General features: G+C 32.4%; 1 protein-coding gene across 1 annotated transcript; it reads left to right on the forward strand.

Annotated features, from left to right (window-relative positions):
* Nucleotides 1-427: 427 nt before the first annotated feature.
* On the forward strand, nt 428-14,120 carry LOC132741379 (asparagine--tRNA ligase, cytoplasmic-like). The gene is made up of 15 exons (XM_060729529.1): nt 428-508; nt 1,668-1,747; nt 2,789-2,854; nt 3,795-3,887; nt 6,052-6,138; nt 7,225-7,374; nt 7,966-8,052; nt 8,623-8,766; nt 9,338-9,493; nt 9,801-9,922; nt 10,665-10,800; nt 11,183-11,296; nt 11,712-11,843; nt 12,585-12,716; nt 13,397-14,120. The coding sequence occupies exons 1-15, from the start codon at nt 499-501 to the stop codon at nt 13,526-13,528; spliced, it is 1,641 nt and encodes a 546-aa protein (XP_060585512.1). The 5' UTR covers nt 428-498; the 3' UTR covers nt 13,529-14,120.
* Nucleotides 14,121-18,995: the final 4,875 nt, after the last annotated feature.

Below are 18,995 nucleotides of genomic sequence, written 5' to 3' on the forward strand. Positions count from 1 at the left end.
TTTTATGGACTCAGCATTTCTAGTAGAAATTAGCAATATTTGACCAATGTAAACATCGAACACATGACGTATGAGCGTCCGTGGCCGAATGGTTAAGGTCGTTAACTTCAAACCACATGTCCCTCACAGCTGTGAGTTCGAATTCAAACTGGAAATTTGGATTCTTTCATGTGAGGAAACTATCAAGCTAGCTTACGAAACGTCGATGGGGCTACTCAGGTGCCCGTTCGTGCCTGAAACAACGAGTTTACAGTATTTCTATTTATATCGAAGAAATAAGAACATTCATTTTTTCAGAGAAATCTGCTCAGACAGAGTACAATCAAATTAATTATAAAATGAAATGAGTCTTGTTTTCTGAGAAAAGATGATGAAATGTGACGTGTCGGTAAAACTGAAAGTACATTGACGTGTAATTTATTTTGTCCCGGGAACGATTAAGTAGTGTGAAATTCTCTATATTCACTTTATATCAGCATTGCCTTCGGAAGGAGCGAGATGTCTACAGGTAAACTTTTTCATTTAACAATGTTTTAAATATTATGCTTTAATCTTAATCATCATTTCAAAGATTAAAAAAAAATATTTGTCTTTTGAAAGCTTAAGTTGTTTATAAGAAAGAAATACATTTTGTCTTGATTTTATTTGTAACATGAAACTCTAAATTCTGCATTTAAGTAATACGTGTATGTGAATTTGATTAAATATTTTCAAACATATGTTGTTGATTCAGGTCAGTTAAAGGTATTGCGCAGTAAAGAGTAAAGTAAAATGTGTTAATGATCTAGTAAAAAAAAATAAAAAAAATTATTTGGTTAAAATTAAAAATTATAATGGTTTCAATCATTTTGTCCAGAAAAAATGTTCCATTTTTTAAAATTCTTTGACACATATAAAAAATTAATCGTCACCAAATTGTCATTTTGTTGTAATTATCCCGTTTAATATGCGTATCGTAAAGATTCAATGTATTGCACATCTGTTCGTCTTATTTTTAAGTGTCAAACTTTATTTGTCATTCATTGGAAACACAGGTGCTCGTCCAGTCTTGGTGCCCACACACAAAAAAATTTGAAGTTAAAAAAAAAAAAAAAAAAAAAAAAAAAAACATCAAAAAAAAAAACTAAAAAATTTGTAAAAATTTTTTTTCCTATATATCATATACCTACATTTAAACTCGGGCACACCAATTGTTAAAATTTTGCAAAACAACAGTGATTGTCGGCCATTTTGTCGAAAACGAAAGTACAAAACATACACCGTACTGTTTCGCTGTTCTGGTCCCCTACGAACAATAGACACCGTTGTCGTCTGTTCTGCACACGTAGTCGTAGGAAACCAGGAGAGCGGTACAGTACGATGTAGGTTTTGTACTTTCGTTTTCGACAAAATGGCCGACCATCAACGGAATTTTGCAAGATTTTAACAAATTGGAGTGTCCGAGTTTAAATGTAAGTTATTTAAGATTGTATGTAATGTAGAAGAAGAATGTTAACAATTTTCTAAAATGTAAACGTTGCGTAGCTTTACTAGACAACCACAATGTCGAGTTCTGTAACAACACAAGCTATTTTGCTACTCTTTACACATCATGCATTTAGAAAATTGTTAACATTTTTATGTTTGTATGCTAGTCAAGTAAAAGTATTCTCTAAATTCATATACAGATCTATACACGTCAGAAAGTTTCGGTTCCGACGAGAGCGGCGATGGCAGTGTCGACCGGCCGTATAAAACAGTGTTACAAGTAAGTTAAACATTTTCTTTCTTATTTTTATGCTCCCACAAAGTGGGGAGCATATAGCATTGCACTTGTCCGTCCGCCCGTACGTCTGTCAGTCCGTACGTTTGTCCGTACGTCCCGAAATCTTGAGAACGCAACTCCTCTTAAACCAGATGGCAGATGTGTAGATGGTAGTAAAGGAAGGAATTTTTGCTGCGACCAAATTTAACAGAATTATGGCCCTTTGTTGAATTTTTCACTATATACCATATAGAAATTTTGTGAACGCAACTCCTCTTAAACCGGATGGCAGATTTTGCTTAAACTTCCAGTGATGAACAACCTTAATGTGTAAATGGTAGTAAAGGAAGGAATTTTTGCTGCGACCAAATTTTACAGAATTATGGCCCTTTGTTGATTTTTTCATTATATCCCATATAGAAATTTTGTGAAGGCAACTCCTCTTAAACCAGATGGCAGATTTTGCTTAAACTTCCAGGGATGAACAACCTTAATGTGTAGATGGAAGTAAAGGAAGGAATGTTTGCTGCGACCAAGTTTAACAGAATTATGGCCCTTTGTTGATTTTTTTCACTATTTACCATATATATGTTGTCAGTGGGGGCATCCGTGTCCTTTGGACACAGTTCTAGTTCAAGTTGACATTTTGTTAGTCCTCTTCTTTTTTATTGCACGAGTTGAATAAAATTATATTATGCGAGCCGCTGTATAATTGCAGTTGCGTAGCAAGCAAGGGGGTTCGTAACCATTTTTCTTTGATAATGAAATTAAATATAAAGGTTACTTTTTCGTTTTTCGTGAAATATGGTATATATTTTCACATAACATGATAAAATGCCACATATTTTCACCCGCCGTCCCGGCTCGAGAAAATATGTGGCATTTTATCATGATTCGTAAAAATATATTCCATATTTCACTCAAACGAAAAAAATATCCTCTTAGTATTTTTTCTATTTCTTTATAGTATTACATTCTATAAATTGTTGTCCTACTAATCGAATGAATTAATAGACAATTTACAGTTTGGCATGATATTTATAGGCTATGAAGTTTGCAGGGAAAGAACCATTTCCAACCATCTACGTGGACGGAAAAGAAAAGGGAGAAGTAAGTATGTTATGAAAAGTTGATTCCCATTTATTTATTTATCTATTTAATTATGTCATTTTTTATTTAATTTAATTTAATTTAATTTAATTTAATTTTAATTTTATTTTATTTTATTTTATTTTATTTTATTTTATTTTATTTTATTTTATTTTATTTTATTTATTTATTTATTTATTTATTTTTATCACATATATGTAAGATGGATTTTATTACACAAAACATTAACAGTTGATTGTTTTTTATTTTACGTTCTTTCACCCTTTTATTGCAAATTTAAGTAAACAAATGAAATGATAGTGTGTTATAATTACAATGTACATATATTATTATGTTTATGAATTGTATTCAACTATGCTATTTATGTGCAAATTTTGTGATAAATTTTAGCATTTCTAAAGCAGATGGATAGCGTATGATGTGTAAACAAAATTCCAAAATATCTTTGAATTTATGTTGACGGTATAATTATACTAAAATAGTTCTCGACAAAAATGTTTGACAACTTATAATCGTATGAACATATATTTAACAATTCAAATTCAATTGAAAATATTTTTGTTCTATAATCTAAAGATTTAAATGATCGAAAGAATATGTTTTTTTTTCATTTAACCATATTTACAGTATATGTTTTTTTACCAAATATATAAATAATTGATTTTTAAAACGTTTTTTTGAAATTCCATGTAATTGTCAGATTTGTTTGTTGTGTATTAAAAGTTCGTGAAAATGAAATAAAACTGAAATGTTAAATGCCCTTTTAAAAAGAAACGAAATCTAAGAAGTAAAATGGTGACGGTAGAAATTAAAAAAAAAAACTCAAATATGATAGTTGAAATTATAGCATCTGAAAATGAAAAAAAAACATCAACAACACGAGTGAAATATCAAATTCTTTATAGTATTATGTCATAAAATTTAAATATGTTTTAACTAGAAATATGAAGCAGCAGCCAAGTCACAGATAAAGAAGTGGCAAAAAATCTGGCTTAGGGAGAGCAATAAACAAGTTGACAACCAGGAAAGAGAGGTAAATTTTCCAGTCCATTAATTTACAATAAAATATAATCACATAACATATACTTTATGTAATACTGTTGTGATTAATGCTTCCAAGGGATCACTTTGTTTCCAGATTTTTATCTGTTATCTGTCAAGTGCTGTGTAGCAGTTGTAAAAAATTGTCCCGTAATTCACTTCAGTGTTGTTATATTTTTCTGGTCCTGGGATCATTGGTGTTAGCACTATAAAGTGTTGAGAACTGAGTACCGCTCAAGCCGGAGCTAGGGGGCGTGAGGGATGTTGCACTTATTCATTATCCCTGATGTACAGACACAATCAAAGTCTGAGTCTGAAATTTTCATGTTATTCTGTTGTGATTAATGCTTCCGAGTGATCACTTTGTTTCCAGGTTTTTATTTGGCATAAAATGACAATGCACATTTATAGCCAATCCAATTAACAGTCATGTAATGGGAAAAAAAACATTTTAATAGACATAAAAAGTTGAAATGTTTTTCAGATATAGTTCTTTGTGCTTCAAAACTTGAATAAATTGCAGATACTTACTGTTGTTCATTTTTTCTTTAAATTAAAAATACAAATTTTTGACAAATTGCTCGGCATGTACGTCTTTGTTGAATACATTATATTTTCAAATTCATAAATTGACCAGGGACAATAGTATGATTTAAAAGTGACATTATGCCCATCATCGGTATATGGTGAGTGAACATGTGAATATTTAAATAAGTTTTCGTTTTGCAATTATTCATTTTGATTTAATATTTGACTTCGCAAAACAATAAATAATGCACAGATACTAAGTAATTCTCTGTAAATATCCATTAGAATTTATTTTTATAAAAAGAGTGGGGCAGTCTTTTTATATTTAAGACAGATTTATAATTTTATCCTAAACATTTTCAAATATCATCTGTTGGTCAAACACCATTCTAACAGTCAATCTTTTTTTTAAATATAAAGTCAATTCAGCTCAACTTGACTATGAAAATATGAGCATAATGTAACTTTAAGTATTTGCGACGTAGACTATAGTATTTTAGGCAAAATAGCAAAAAGTGAAATTCATTTTCTACCACTTTTAAATTTCAATTCGCACAGAGTCTGTTTTCTCTTTCTACGTTTCGTATCGTCCCGTTGCTATTGCTACATTTTGTAAGTGAACGTAACTTTATTAAGATATTTTTCAGTTTCGAATGAGCGTTTAAAGATACTGTATGACGACAACCTACTAGGGTTTCTAGTACTGGTATACCATTCTTACTTGTAAATGTCCAGTATTTTGTTTTAAATTTGCTGAAAATTGATTGTTATATCTTCTTGGTTTATCCATATGTTTGTCATTTTTATTCAATTTAAAATATGTTCAGTTTTACATGCCCAGTTGTTTCAACCATTAGTAAGACCATTTTCTGCATCGAGACATTATACAAACGTTTAAGTCATTTTGTAAACGAAGTAAATTTGTCCAAATAATAAGAATGCTTTCGTTTGTATCAATACTTCAGGTTCCAAATATGATTATTAAATGAACTCCGTTCATGTTGTTTTTTCATCAAATAAAGATATTTCATGAAAAATGTTATATTTTTTACATTTGCCATTTTTAAAGAAGTACTCAGCATTCTATTGCTAACTCCATTTTTTTATAAGAAGTTGCTATTTTTCCGTTATTTTATTGATAAATGTATAAAACGAAGAATTGCTAAGTTTTTGCAAAGTTTATACTAAGGTCATTTTTTAATTAATCGCATAAATCTCAATAAAACATTTCAGTAAAAATTGTGCATGATTATATGTTGTAAGGGCCATTTGTTTAGCTTGTCTAAATGTGACAAACTGAAATTGAGACTAGAGTAGATATGATAACTGCATACCATTGTGAATAGAATAAATAATGTATTTAACCAATAGTATCGATTTAATGAGACATGAAATTAATGACTTAAAGATATAGTAAGAGTTATAATGAACAAATTAAGCATTGATCTTTATGTGACAAATAGAGTTATGTTAAAAATGCATGTAACATGCACAAATTGTTGGTGTCTTTGGATAAATAGCTTCAATGTTATGCGTGTTCTTTTTTTTTTTTTTTGGATTTGAGGGTGCTCGAAAGGGAGGAATGTTTATTTGCTGCCTGTTGTTAGTTTGTCTTACCTTTTTCACAGGCTGATGCGCAACGCAGAGAGAAGAATCTAGAAGAATCTAGGAAGATAACTATCTCTAATGATAAAAGCCTGCCAGTCCCAAAGCAGGTAAATGATAAGTGTGATTTAATAATGATGAGTGTGCCGGTGGTCCTGTGTTGATGTGTCGTGTTGGTGTTGCGTTCATTGAATGCCGCCCTTCCCTGTTGATCTTGTTTATTATATTCTATGAATTTAATTTCCATCAGTATTTCACATTGATAAAAAAGTTACCTTAAATTTATCGATTGCTTAAAGTGAACTGATCACTTATGAAAAGTTGATATACCATAAATAATTATGTTGATAGCGTTAAGTATCACACGTGACAGCACGTGACGACAATCTTTGAAAGAGTTATTCATGGATTTTGTTTGTAAGTGTTAATATACTAGATCGGATATAACATATTTGAGGCGCGTCACGACAAAACCAACATAGTTCGTTTGCGACCAGCATGGATCCAGACCAGCCTGCGCATCCGCGTAGTCTGATCAGGATCCATGCTGTTCACAATCAGTTTCTCTACTTGTAATAGAGTTGGTAATCAAACAGCATGGATCCTGATCAGACTGCGCGGATGCGCAGACTGGTCTGGATCCATGCTGGTCGCAAACCCATTATGTTGGTTTTGTCGTGACGCGGCTCATTTGTATTTAATGGATAATAGTGTGTCATATACACAATAATATTATTCATTATATAAATGCTCATACTTAATCACTTAGAAGTAGATCAATCTTTTATTCAAAATACCGGTATACATTAATTTTTGTATTTTGTAAGAATATTCAAATGATACATTTCTATTGTTTTTATCAACAGTTTAAATATTTATTGAAACTGGGCCCATTGTAGATTAATCCTCTTTATAAATGCGCATATTGAATTTGTTTGCAATATTAGAAATGAATTATACTTGTTTTGATAGAATAATCGGTTTATCGAAACCACACTTTGTTACAAAAAATTAGGCGCAGGGACTCTTGACTTTGTTCGGTTTATGCCTTTTATGGTGAGGAAACGAATATTCAAAGTAAACTATCTGAGCCACTCAGCCAATCTACCGACAGTTCCGTCGGCAAAGGTTGTACATGAAAAATATATGAAATTAAATATGTATCTTTAAATACGTATTGTATTAAATTCTCACAGATTAAAGTCCGAGAGTCCACAGACAGCCGTGATATTCGTGTGAAAATCTATGGCTGGGTTCACCGTCTTCGACGACAGGGAAAGACGCTTATGTTTGTAGTGATACGAGATGGCACGGGCTTTTTGCAATGTATTTTTACAGATCTTCTGGTACATGAATACATCTTTAGTATAATTAATGATTTCGTGTTTATGGCACTTAGGATCAATGTTAGAATAAGCATACATATTTAAAGATTTCCTCGTAACTTGCGCTCAAACAATGGCTTGAAATGGAATAAAGTTAATAATGTCGTAATCTTTTTTATGAAATTCAAAGTACATTTAACCCTTACATTGATATAGTTTGGTTTGCAAATCTTATTGTTTCTTATCAGTTCCCGTTTGATTATTTATATTATTTATATGTCGACTTGAAAAACGTCCCCAGATGCTTCATCTGAAAGACAAAGACATCAAGGGTTAATTAAGCATGATTTCATATTTCATATATTACACAGGATCTCTCTCCTTTTGTTGTTACAACTTTAGATTTAAAGCTGTTGCTTTCAGTATGCTTTGAAACCATGTAACACAAACAAAAAATATCTTTCCCAAAAGAAAGTAATGTAAATTACAGAACAATGAATAAGACATGTTTAAGATGAACAATAGTAGTAACTATAAATAAACATTGAAATAATAATAGTGAATGAGTCATTACTTTTCTGATAAAACATAATTTATGTATCCTTTATTTAGTGTCAAACTTATGATGCCTTGACATTAGCTACAGAAGCTGCTATATGTGTATATGGGGTTATCAAAAAGTTACCAGAAGGAAAGAAGGTAATTTAAAACATTGGTAATGTATAGCCTTGACATAATGATTTTGATAATCTGTATAGTAAATGACAAGAAATATAATGACGAAATACAACACATGCACTGGAGAAATAAGGAAATGCCTCCTGTAATAAACCAGTTGCGACTCTTAAGTAATACCTAAACCCATGAATTTTCGGTTTCAAAATGTGAAGGTGACAAAATGAGACGATTGATATTTTTCTGTACATATTTTCTGATTAGGATAATCTAGTAGAAATGGTCATTGTGTAAATGATTTGTAATTTTTTTTTAAGTTCGTGTACTATATATATTTGAGCCGCGCCATGACAAAACCAACACAATGGATTTGCGACCAGCATGGATGCAGCCCAGCCTGCGCATCCGCGCAGTCTGATCAGGATCCATGCTGTTCGCTTACCAACTCTATTACAAGTAGAGAAACTGATAGCGAACAGCATGGATCCTGATCAGACTTCGCGGACGCGCAGGCTGGTCTGGATTCATGCTGGTCGCAAACGCACTATGTTGGTTTTGTCGTGACCATTTAATCTGATGATTGTATACCTGTAGGCGGAAGGTGATCATGAGATGACAGTGGACTATTGGGAGCTGATTGGAGCATCGCCAGCAGGAGGAGCTGATAATTTACTCAATGAAGAGGCACATGTTGATGTACAGCTTGATAACAGGCATATAATGATCAGGGGAGAGAACGTTAGTACAAATCTGCTTTATTGAGCTCGTTCAGTCAGGAAGGAATAAGCGTGTTAATTTTCAGTTTCTAACACGCTTTCTTGAACTGCATAACTCCCGATATCATCCATTTTACCACATATTCGTCCGTTTGAAATCTATTAATCTGTTTCATGAATTGAAAGTGTGTGTGTTTTTTTTCTTCAACATCATTATTGAATATACCAAACGATGTAAAATATACATTCAGCTCACATATTAATAAAATATATTACTAATTATTATTGGTAAAACATAAATATTTATTACATGTATATAAAATTTACTGATCAATGAATTATTGAGAAATATTGATGACATAATTGCATATTTTCATTTTTTGTAATTTTTGCTGTAAACATATTTTTCCCATATATATTCCGTACTTTACTTTCACTGTTGTCTTCCCCGTACTACTTTTTTTTAAATTCGGCCTTTTCACAAAATTTAAAGGGAAGTCTTTTTTTTAACCATTAGATCAAGTAAGAGCAAAAATTTAAGTTTTTTTTTCTATAAAAACGACATTTATTTTCAATGTGTGTTTCTTTCTCAGACATCTAAAGTTTTAAAAATGAGGTCAGCCGTGATGCATTGTTTCCGGGAACATTACTTCAGTCGTGGATATTTCGAGGTCACGGCACCAACACTTGTGCAGACTCAAGTAGAAGGGGGATCTACACTTTTTAAGCTGGATTTCTTCGGTGAGCAGGTACGTATACAAGATTGTTAATATTTATGTTACAATAATGAGACGTTTACAATGAGGGAGGGCGAGCATGACTCCTTGCCATACTGATTTTGTGAAGTTACCTTGGTGCATCAGTTACAAAACATTTTAATGAATAGTTTTGTCAAAGTAATAACGTTTCGTAAGAGGACCTTAAATGTGTTTCTTTCTACAATGTATTTTTTTCAACACCGTTTTGACATGTATTCGTCTCTTTCTTTGTGTGGCGAGGTATTTATTTATTTTCGTTTTCACTCACTACTACACATTTTTGTCTTTTATTGTACAGGCGTATTTAACCCAATCGTCACAACTGTATCTTGAGACAGCTATTCCGGCAATGGGTGACGTTTTTTGTATTGCGAGTTCCTTCAGGGCTGAACAATCCAGGACCAGAAGACATTTAGCTGAGTAGGTTATAGATAATTTAGGGTAGGTTAGGGGTAAGGTTATTCAGTCGTTCCGTCACGATCATGGTCAGTGGGGAGTTTACTGTATGAGGAAGAGCGTCAGAGTCTCTACGGTCTTACATTTCTGTCAAGATACCAGCGGACACAAGCATTCTATTTGGCTGGATAGTCGCAGTATGTGTTAGCTTGACCCTTATTACATTTTAAGTCTTTTTTATTAACCAGAGTACAGATGTCATACTTAGATAAGAGAAAATGAATGTGATCAAAAGGTACGTCATGCATTTAAAACATAAAAAACATGGAAAATAGGCAGCCAATATTGTTTATGTAATTTTTTTCCAATGTGCATGTTATATTCTTAGGAATTTAATATTTATTTATTTATCTTAACGGTTGTCCAAAATTAAGATCTTATTGGTCTTGGTATTGATTTTCGTATGATTATTTTTTCTCTTTATAACTTCCATGACAGTATCATTAGCATAATTTTCATGCTGGAACAAGAAAAATGTGATTGGAATCAAACCAACTCATCTACTGCTCTAATCATCATTTTAGACTGAGATAAAGATACCTTATCCTCTATTTAATATCGTTTTCACTTTAAAGCTCGGTTTATGTCTTGATATTTTATCTTTAGAAATGTTAAACAATTTTTTATCTTTTACTATTAAACAATATATGGTAAATATATATGGTATAGTTTGCCGTATTTAAAGATATGATGTGTTTTATTTCAGATACACTCATATAGAAGCCGAATGTCCGTTCTTATCGTTCGATGATTTGTTAGATAGACTTGAAGACTTAGTCTGTGACGTTGTCGATAGGATATTAAAATCCCCATTTGGACATATTGTGTATGAACTCAACCCGGTAAAAATATTCATCATCATCGACTTTCTTTAAATTAAAGTGTACATGCATTGCGTGCGTGTGTGAACCAATATAAGTTCTATACATGTCTATGTTATGAAAAAGTAACGATTGAAGACAGTGTCACACAATCTATTGTTATCCATCACGACCAGAGTCTATGAATTGGCCTGGTACTATATGTTGTTGTAAACCGAAATCACCTCTGAATGTTGGAAGCCAACTTCTTTTTATTATTTTAGAACATGATTATTAATCACCAGTATTATATATGTTCAGGCAAACAAAGAGAGTGGACATGAAGATAAAACATTAAGTTAATAAAAAAGCATTAATTTTTATCATCATAAGTTATTAACACAGCTTTTGTTTTAAATATCAGGACTTTCAACCTCCGAAGAAGCCATTCAGAAGAATGGAATACACTGATGCTCTAAAATATCTGAAAGAAAACAAGATAACAAAAGATGATGGATCATTCTACGAATTTGGTGATGTAAGTGTCCATGGACATACAATGTATTTGTGTAAATTCCCCATAAGTTCTGACGTAATGCATTTTTCTCTTTTTAAGAATGTTCCGTATGCTTGATACTCTGGTCAGATATAATGTTAGGTCTCAATAACCTCAGATTTGTGAGTCCAGAGTCCAAGTCTTAGACGAGGCGCATTTTTGTATTTGATTTATGATGAAAAGTTAACAATCACTTGCAGAAAACAGGTGAGAAATGATAAAGATAACTTTGTCACCAGAGATGTTACTTCAACAAGCACACGTATATGATTGACATAGTGCAGTGTGCGCGCTACATTCAACAAAATTAACAAGATATATTCACTTAAATAAACAAGTGAAAGGTTTTCTTTAACCCTGTATACTTTTAACTGTAAGTCATGATATCTTTGTTCAGGACATACCCGAGGCTCCCGAAAGAAAGATGACTGATGCGATTAATGAGCCGATATTTCTGTGTAAATTCCCAGCAGAAATAAAATCGTTCTACATGCCTAGATGTAAGGAAGACAGAAGACTTACAGAATCGGTAAGGATATCTATTTGAATAAACTTGAAGTAGTCTATACAGTTTTATTCCTTTCACGGACTTTATAATATAATGTACATGAATAGTATGCAGCTTTTACAGGTGAATTCTGCGCGACATTTACTGAACATAAAGGCATTAAGCATATATGCAATTTCATTTTGGTCATTCACATGGTCATTTACATCCCCGGTGTTCTTCGCATTGATTTATGAGAAATTCAGCTCAAATATGGACTCAAATATGTTTGTAAAAGTACAGTGCACTTATATAGATTTGTGACAGTACAGTGTATTTCTATAGAATTTCAACTCATAACCAGATGAAGCCTTTGCCATCAATAAAGAGCTAGGCAACGTACCATGCACATTGCCATGTTTCTATACTGTTGGTATTTTTTGTATTTTGATATTGAAATCACTTTCATGTTTAAATGTTGAATTCTGCTTTTAAAAGTCGGTGATAAGGGACGTGAACGATAGCTTGAACTTCCAATAACTCACCTTATGTGTTCCATTGAAATTTAAGGTTTACCCTATATTGTTTTTCAACTAATTCCTGGTCCTTTACTATGTTTAGCCAATCGCTGGACATGTTACGAAACGATAGTCTGACCTTTATATAAAGTTTCAGTCATGGATGGTCGTCTCGGTGGAACCAAAAACCTTTTGTTAGCCATTAGCAGATAAAATTTGAAATGAAATGATTTTCTAAGAAAAGAATATTGTTGGACATTTTCAGGTTGACCTGTTGCTTCCAAATGTTGGCGAGATTGTAGGAGGGTCGATGAGAGTGTGGCAGTACGATGAGCTAATGGAAGGTTTCCAACGGGAAGGAATAGACCCTGCTAACTACTACTGGTACACAGACCAGGTTAGTTTGGTATATTTACTTTCTTCAGGCACCCCGAAACTATTTATATGACATGAGGATAAATCTACTTTGTACGTTTTATTTATTCTGATTGGGTGTCTACCTCGGCTGGGTAGTTAAACTAGTTGAATAGCTTCTTCACTTTTAAGAATGAGTGGCCGGTTATTTGCAATGAGCGACTTTAGCCTTTAGACCAAGAAGGCTCCGAATTGACTCTGAGATATTTTGTCTTTGCCGCTTGAACTTGGACATTGACCCTTTCTCCGTATATTGATTTTCTGTTTGTATTTTTTGGAGCATGTCAGAGAAAAATATCTTCGTAACACATTAATATCTGAGTACAATGTATATCATATATGTATTTTTTAAGCACGGGTTATGCATATCTTTTTAGCTCGTAACTGCTCGATATATTTCGCTCCTTCTATGTCAAATAGACGTGGCCTGTGGCCTAGAGCAACTTAACTCGAATCATCTTTCGACTCTACGGAAAATGTAATCGATGGGATATATATACTTTCTATAGAATGACCAGTTAGAAAACACAGTCCAGTTCCGTGTATGTTTTACATGAAAATACATCCATTATAACACGTATACATGAATATCGATCAAAATCTCTATCTTATATTTCGTTAGTTATTGAATACACGTTTATATTATTTCTTTTTCCTATAAAGAGAAAGTATGGAACATGCCCACACGGAGGATATGGTCTCGGTTTGGAGCGGTTTTTATGCTGGATTCTGCACCGACATCACATTCGTGAAGTGTGTCTGTACCCAAGATTTGTCGACCGTTGCAGACCTTGAAATATCATTGTTAAATGAACGGAAATACATAGTTGAATTGTATCAACAACTGTTTAAGGATTTTTTTTTATGTGTGACATTTTATGTATACGTATGTGAGGTACAAAACAGAAATGTAGATATTGTGGTTATGGGCTTAGTCTAATAATAAATGTGCGTATTGCTTGATATATTGTAGTCTTGAATTCTGTATTACTGTTTATAATATTTGAACTCTTTTTTTCAAATTCTTTAATAACATTATGACATAGTCAAATTACGTCGAATAACATACACCATCTTAAAAACAGCTTATCTCTTTTACGTCCTAGAGTTTGATAAAAAAAAATGTTAGAAAATTTCCTCCTCAGCTTTATAAGTGGTATGAAAGTAGTACAAGTGCTTAAAATATTAATTACTAACACTTTTGGACAATTTCTTATTTTCTTTACATATCATTTTTTAGAGTTTGTAATATCTAACAATATTATGAAAGTGTCAATGGAGAAATTTTAAAAATCAAACCATCTTCTTTAATCTTTTTTTTTTATCTATATGTCTATATGCGTCACATTACTATGTCTTTGTATGAAATAAACATCATTATATCAAATATCCTTTTGTTTATTTTTGTCAGCCTCTAGCTACAACCAACTTCTCTGCTGCGCATAGTTCAAATGTTTCATTACCAGAATGGAAGTTTATTCACATGGCTGCTTTGAGAGCTTATTCTGCAACCATGATAAGTTAATATGTGCCCCAATTGAGACAATTTATAAAGACACCAGATAGAAAAGCCTTAGTCATTTTTCTTTGTTTGTGTTTTCCTAAACACATGATCAAAATCATCCCAAAGTATTTACCGACTATGGACCACAGTCATGTCAACAGTCATGTCCAAGAGGTCAGTTTTGAAACCCAAAAATGGTGATAATTTACCTCCGTGCAATTTCCAGATTATTAGCCAAAGATAATTTATGAATTTTGAGCCGAAAGGTTACTGTTCAGCGACTGGTGAGCACCTAAATGCACAGTAACCTGTGACAATGAATAAGGAGATGGCCCTGATGCCATTGAAACCTGCTGCGAATTGCAATAAGATTTGAACACTCGTCACGAAGAAATTTACTGAGTATGACGAAAGCTAGAGTGTATCATTATACTTAAGCTGATTTCATTTTAGTTTTTTTAGTGATGAATTATGATAACCGCCTTATGAACACATCTGCGGATGTTTCTAAATTAAAATTTAACCATGTTCCTCTTTAAATGTTGAAATGAACTCTACATAAGTCGGTGCTAGAGGCATGTATGGAAACTTGCTCTTTCTATAACCGCCCATGAACATACACAATAAATTCGAGCCCTGCAACATTTTCAAGTTTGTCGTTTAAGGCGTTCTTTAAGGATTCCGTATTCCTATATTTTAGTTTCTTTAATACTGGTTCGTTAAATAAACGGAGGTCACTTCAGCCTACACCTTTTGTTGGTTTTCAGAGTGGGGTCTAAATTTTTCAGTTGTGACACCAAGGTTTAAAGAAATAATCATGACTTCAGATTTTTAAGTAGTACAAACAAATGCTGTAGTGAAGTTTGCCACAGTTCTGGTGGCTGTGTTCAAAAAACTTTTATGTAGTGCTTGAACTAAACATGGAACTCGGGCTGTGTTAAGGCCTACTGGGTTCCAAAATGTATGTGTTGTTATTATTATTATTTATTTCTGTTTGTTTATTTTATCTTTTTTTCTTTTTGAGAGGGTATTTCTTAAATGATTTTTTTTTTGGTTCCGTGTTACAGCGTCCAAAAATGATAGATTATCATTTTGAAGCCATTTTACATGTAAATTTAGCTGAGCGACTGTGTACTTCTACATCATACTATCGAACAAAGAAGATTATAACAGCTACTTTTGGCGTTGACTGAAATAATTAGTCTTAGTCTAAAATATTATACTATATAGGCGCATCAGTTAAAAGAAAAAATGTAAAAGAACAGAGTGCAGTTATCAAAAAGAAAAATACCATGGAGGATGTTTAACATTAACCGATGAAAAAGATGTCAATGCTGATACTGTTGGATATGGCCTGGTAGGCTATTTCAGTAGCGGATAGTTTTAGGTAAGAAAGAGTTCAGATGATATTGTATACGAGACAGGAGTATGAGAAAAAAATATTGTGGGATTTTAGTGATTGTGGTCTACAAAGACTAACTAACGTTGAATTTTGTTTGAAAATAATAGCTAATAATAATTGACCCTTCTTTGATATAAAATACTCCATTGTAGTTTCTATGAAATATTGGTGAATTACTGGTGAAATCATAGTTGTAACTGACTGCAGCTCTCTGTACGCTTTGATACTTAATAGGCAAGATGTCTTTTGCCAGATGTGCAAAATAATGGAATGGTTACATTATTTACATGTTGGATCCAGTTCAAATCTTTTGAGATGGTCACTTCAATGTATTTTGAAGAATGTAGTGTTTTAAGGATGTACTTTACAGTAATCGAATTCAAATTCCATGTCCAGTCTCTTTTCTTAGCTTCTAACTTATTGCATGAGATCATTTTGTAAGGATTGAGAGCCTGGCGGAGAAATTATTGTCATGTATAATGTGGTGTCATCAACTGAGATGGGCTTTATCGATTTCTAGGGTAAAACTATGATTTTGGAAGAATTTTCAAACAAGGCAGATGCCTTTAAATGGTCTTGACCTGACAATGTCTAACATAAACACTAAAAAGGCGATGCTTTAGAAATGCTTTTTGATTAAAATTTTACATCACTTACACTTCATTTAGATAAAGAGTTATATCTAGCTGAATATATACAAAAAAATAATCATCATCACATTCAAGGGGGCTATTTCTAATTTGCCAGTACGTATAATTCGATGTACTAGAAGTACTAAGGCAAATTAACTAAATATTTGTAGACGCTAAATGTGCCTCTACATTGATCAAGAGTAATCTAAGAAAAGTTTTTACATGACCTGAAGTATAGTAATCTAAGAAACTATGTTGACAAATTGCATAGAGGCATACATTGTTTTCTCTGACAGTAACTCAGAGGGGCCAAGTTCGAATATAAAGAATTTAGTGACTTACATTTATCTTGAACCATTTTTTTGCTGATATTTTACTCTCAGTGTGCCTTTTTGATAGAAAAAATAAGGCCCGAGTCACTACATGTACGTGCTGAACCTCTTGACAACTTACGTAATATTACAAGTGACAACCTATCTATACCTCTATTCGGCGATGGTAACCTGTCATATGAAGCAACCACATCTATCTTCTTACATGTTCAGATGTACATTTAGTAGACGAAAAGGTTCATTTAAATAATGTCTGTTAATAACTGTAGCCTCTGGCACCTGCGTTAAGGGCTTATCATGAAGACTAGGTATTCCTAGCTCCACGTGAGGGTCGAGGTTCAGGAGTGACCCTAGAACGAACTCGGACGAGTGTCGTCACAGGAAGATCTTACAGGAACTTCCTTGTCCCAGTTCCTGCTCTGGTTGAGTTCAGGTCCACGAGAGAGCAGTCAGAGATTACTGTTTCCAACCGATCTGAATTCTAGTTTTGTAAAATTAATTAGTTTCTTACATTATGGTAACAATTCTGTACTGGGTTATGTTGTAACGTTTTGGCAATAAATAAATATTATCGTTTGCTGAAATGATTTTAGTGCTACTTAACTCTTATTTTATTTGTTTATTTTGCGACAATGTATTTTAATTTACGGTACTTTACAATATACGTTTGGTATACGTATTTTTAATAAACGTTTGGTATCATATAATATAATAATCGTCTCAGTGATCAAGATCATTCTTATCAGCCAATGAAAATAAAGTCATGCTTGAGCGATCATCTCAGCAGGTATAAATACGGCGATTAGAGCAAAATTATTCAGTCTGCAGAAAAATTCACCGGGACCAGGTCGTTCTATGTAACTGAAGCCTCGCTTCATACATAGAGGTATATCTAATTGAAGCCTAGCTTCATAGATAGAAAATAATAATTGGCAAAAGGTATATATATCCAATTGAAGCCTAGCTTCATGGATGTAGAGGTAATATATTAAGTTTGTGAATTGCATTTGACTCTGGGTACTTATAGATTTCCACATTTTCTGAAAGCCTCGCTATCAGGGAATTGGTAACATATAGGTATTAAAAATCCAGAGGTAGATTTAAAACGAATTAGATTTGTATAGTTGGAACTTTGTTATAGATCCCTACCAGCAGCTTATCTTCCTATCTAATAGAAGCCTCGCTTCATAGATAGGGAGGTGGTTGCTGGACTATAGGAAATTATCGGGTTGCAGCGTCATATCTATAGCTTTTGAATTATTTCATTGTGTTATAATTACAGTATTGTGACTTTTGATAATTTAATAGTGTATTACGGAATGTTAATTCAAGCTGATTGTTTATAATATTTGATCATTTAAGAATCATTTGTATCTAATCAAACGGCAGGTAGCCCAAAGAAAAATTTATTATATATTCGTTGTACATCCGCTCGGTACACGTTACAATGTTATGCATGCAGACAATTTCATAATGCATACATATGAATTTGAAAATTCAATTGAATAGATCATGTAAATCATTTTATTGTATTGTAATGTGTTTAAAATAGCAAATTTGTTTTTACTTTTTTAGTCGTTGTTTCATGTATTTCCTTTTTACATGCTGTAATAACTGTAGCATATTGTCACAAGGAAATACATTATTGTATTACTTATACAGTATAGAGGTATTACTTATACAGTATAGAGTCATTTCAAATTGGTTAGTTCTTGGTTGATAAAAGATTTAATTATTGTTAGTCTCTTAAACAATTACTACACTTTCTATTATATCACAGTGACCCCTTACTCAACTTTCTGTGTCTCCATTCTAATTCCACTTTTTTTCTTCTTCTTTTTTTGTCTATTTATCTCCCTTTCTCCCATGTCGAGAAATTGTTTAAATTTGATATAAATCTAGGCATTGCCTCTTACCAGAGACTTATATACAGAATATATCTCTGTGACCTACGACATGCTCAGCTCCTCTGTATGAGTCTTTACAAATTACTTCTTACGTAGTATATAGTGATTTATCATCTATTTGTACATATATGTCAAATGCAGGTACAATGAACTGTAATTACAAAAGTTATATTATGTTGCTACTAAAATGTAAAATAAATTGTTAAAACGGTGTTGTTTTTTTTTATTATTTATTTATTTTTCTTTTCTTTTCTTTTCTTTTTTTTTTTTTTCTTTTTTGGTTGTTGTTTTTTGAGGTTTTTTTTTTACAGGAAAGGGTTTCAAACAAGCTTTTAGCTTTCTACTCAATCCTAGATGTAACTTATGTATTGTAATTTTGTTTGTAAATATGCAAGATTAAATGAAAATTGTTTAAAACCACAGATATTTAAACAAAAATTGTTTTTCGAGGCTCATTTTTACTATTTTCTAAGAAGGAAATTATT

Source organism: Ruditapes philippinarum, unplaced genomic scaffold (assembly GCF_026571515.1).
Source record: "Ruditapes philippinarum isolate M1 unplaced genomic scaffold, ASM2657151v2 ctg501_1_1_1_1, whole genome shotgun sequence".
NCBI classification, from domain to species: domain Eukaryota; kingdom Metazoa; phylum Mollusca; class Bivalvia; order Venerida; family Veneridae; genus Ruditapes; species Ruditapes philippinarum.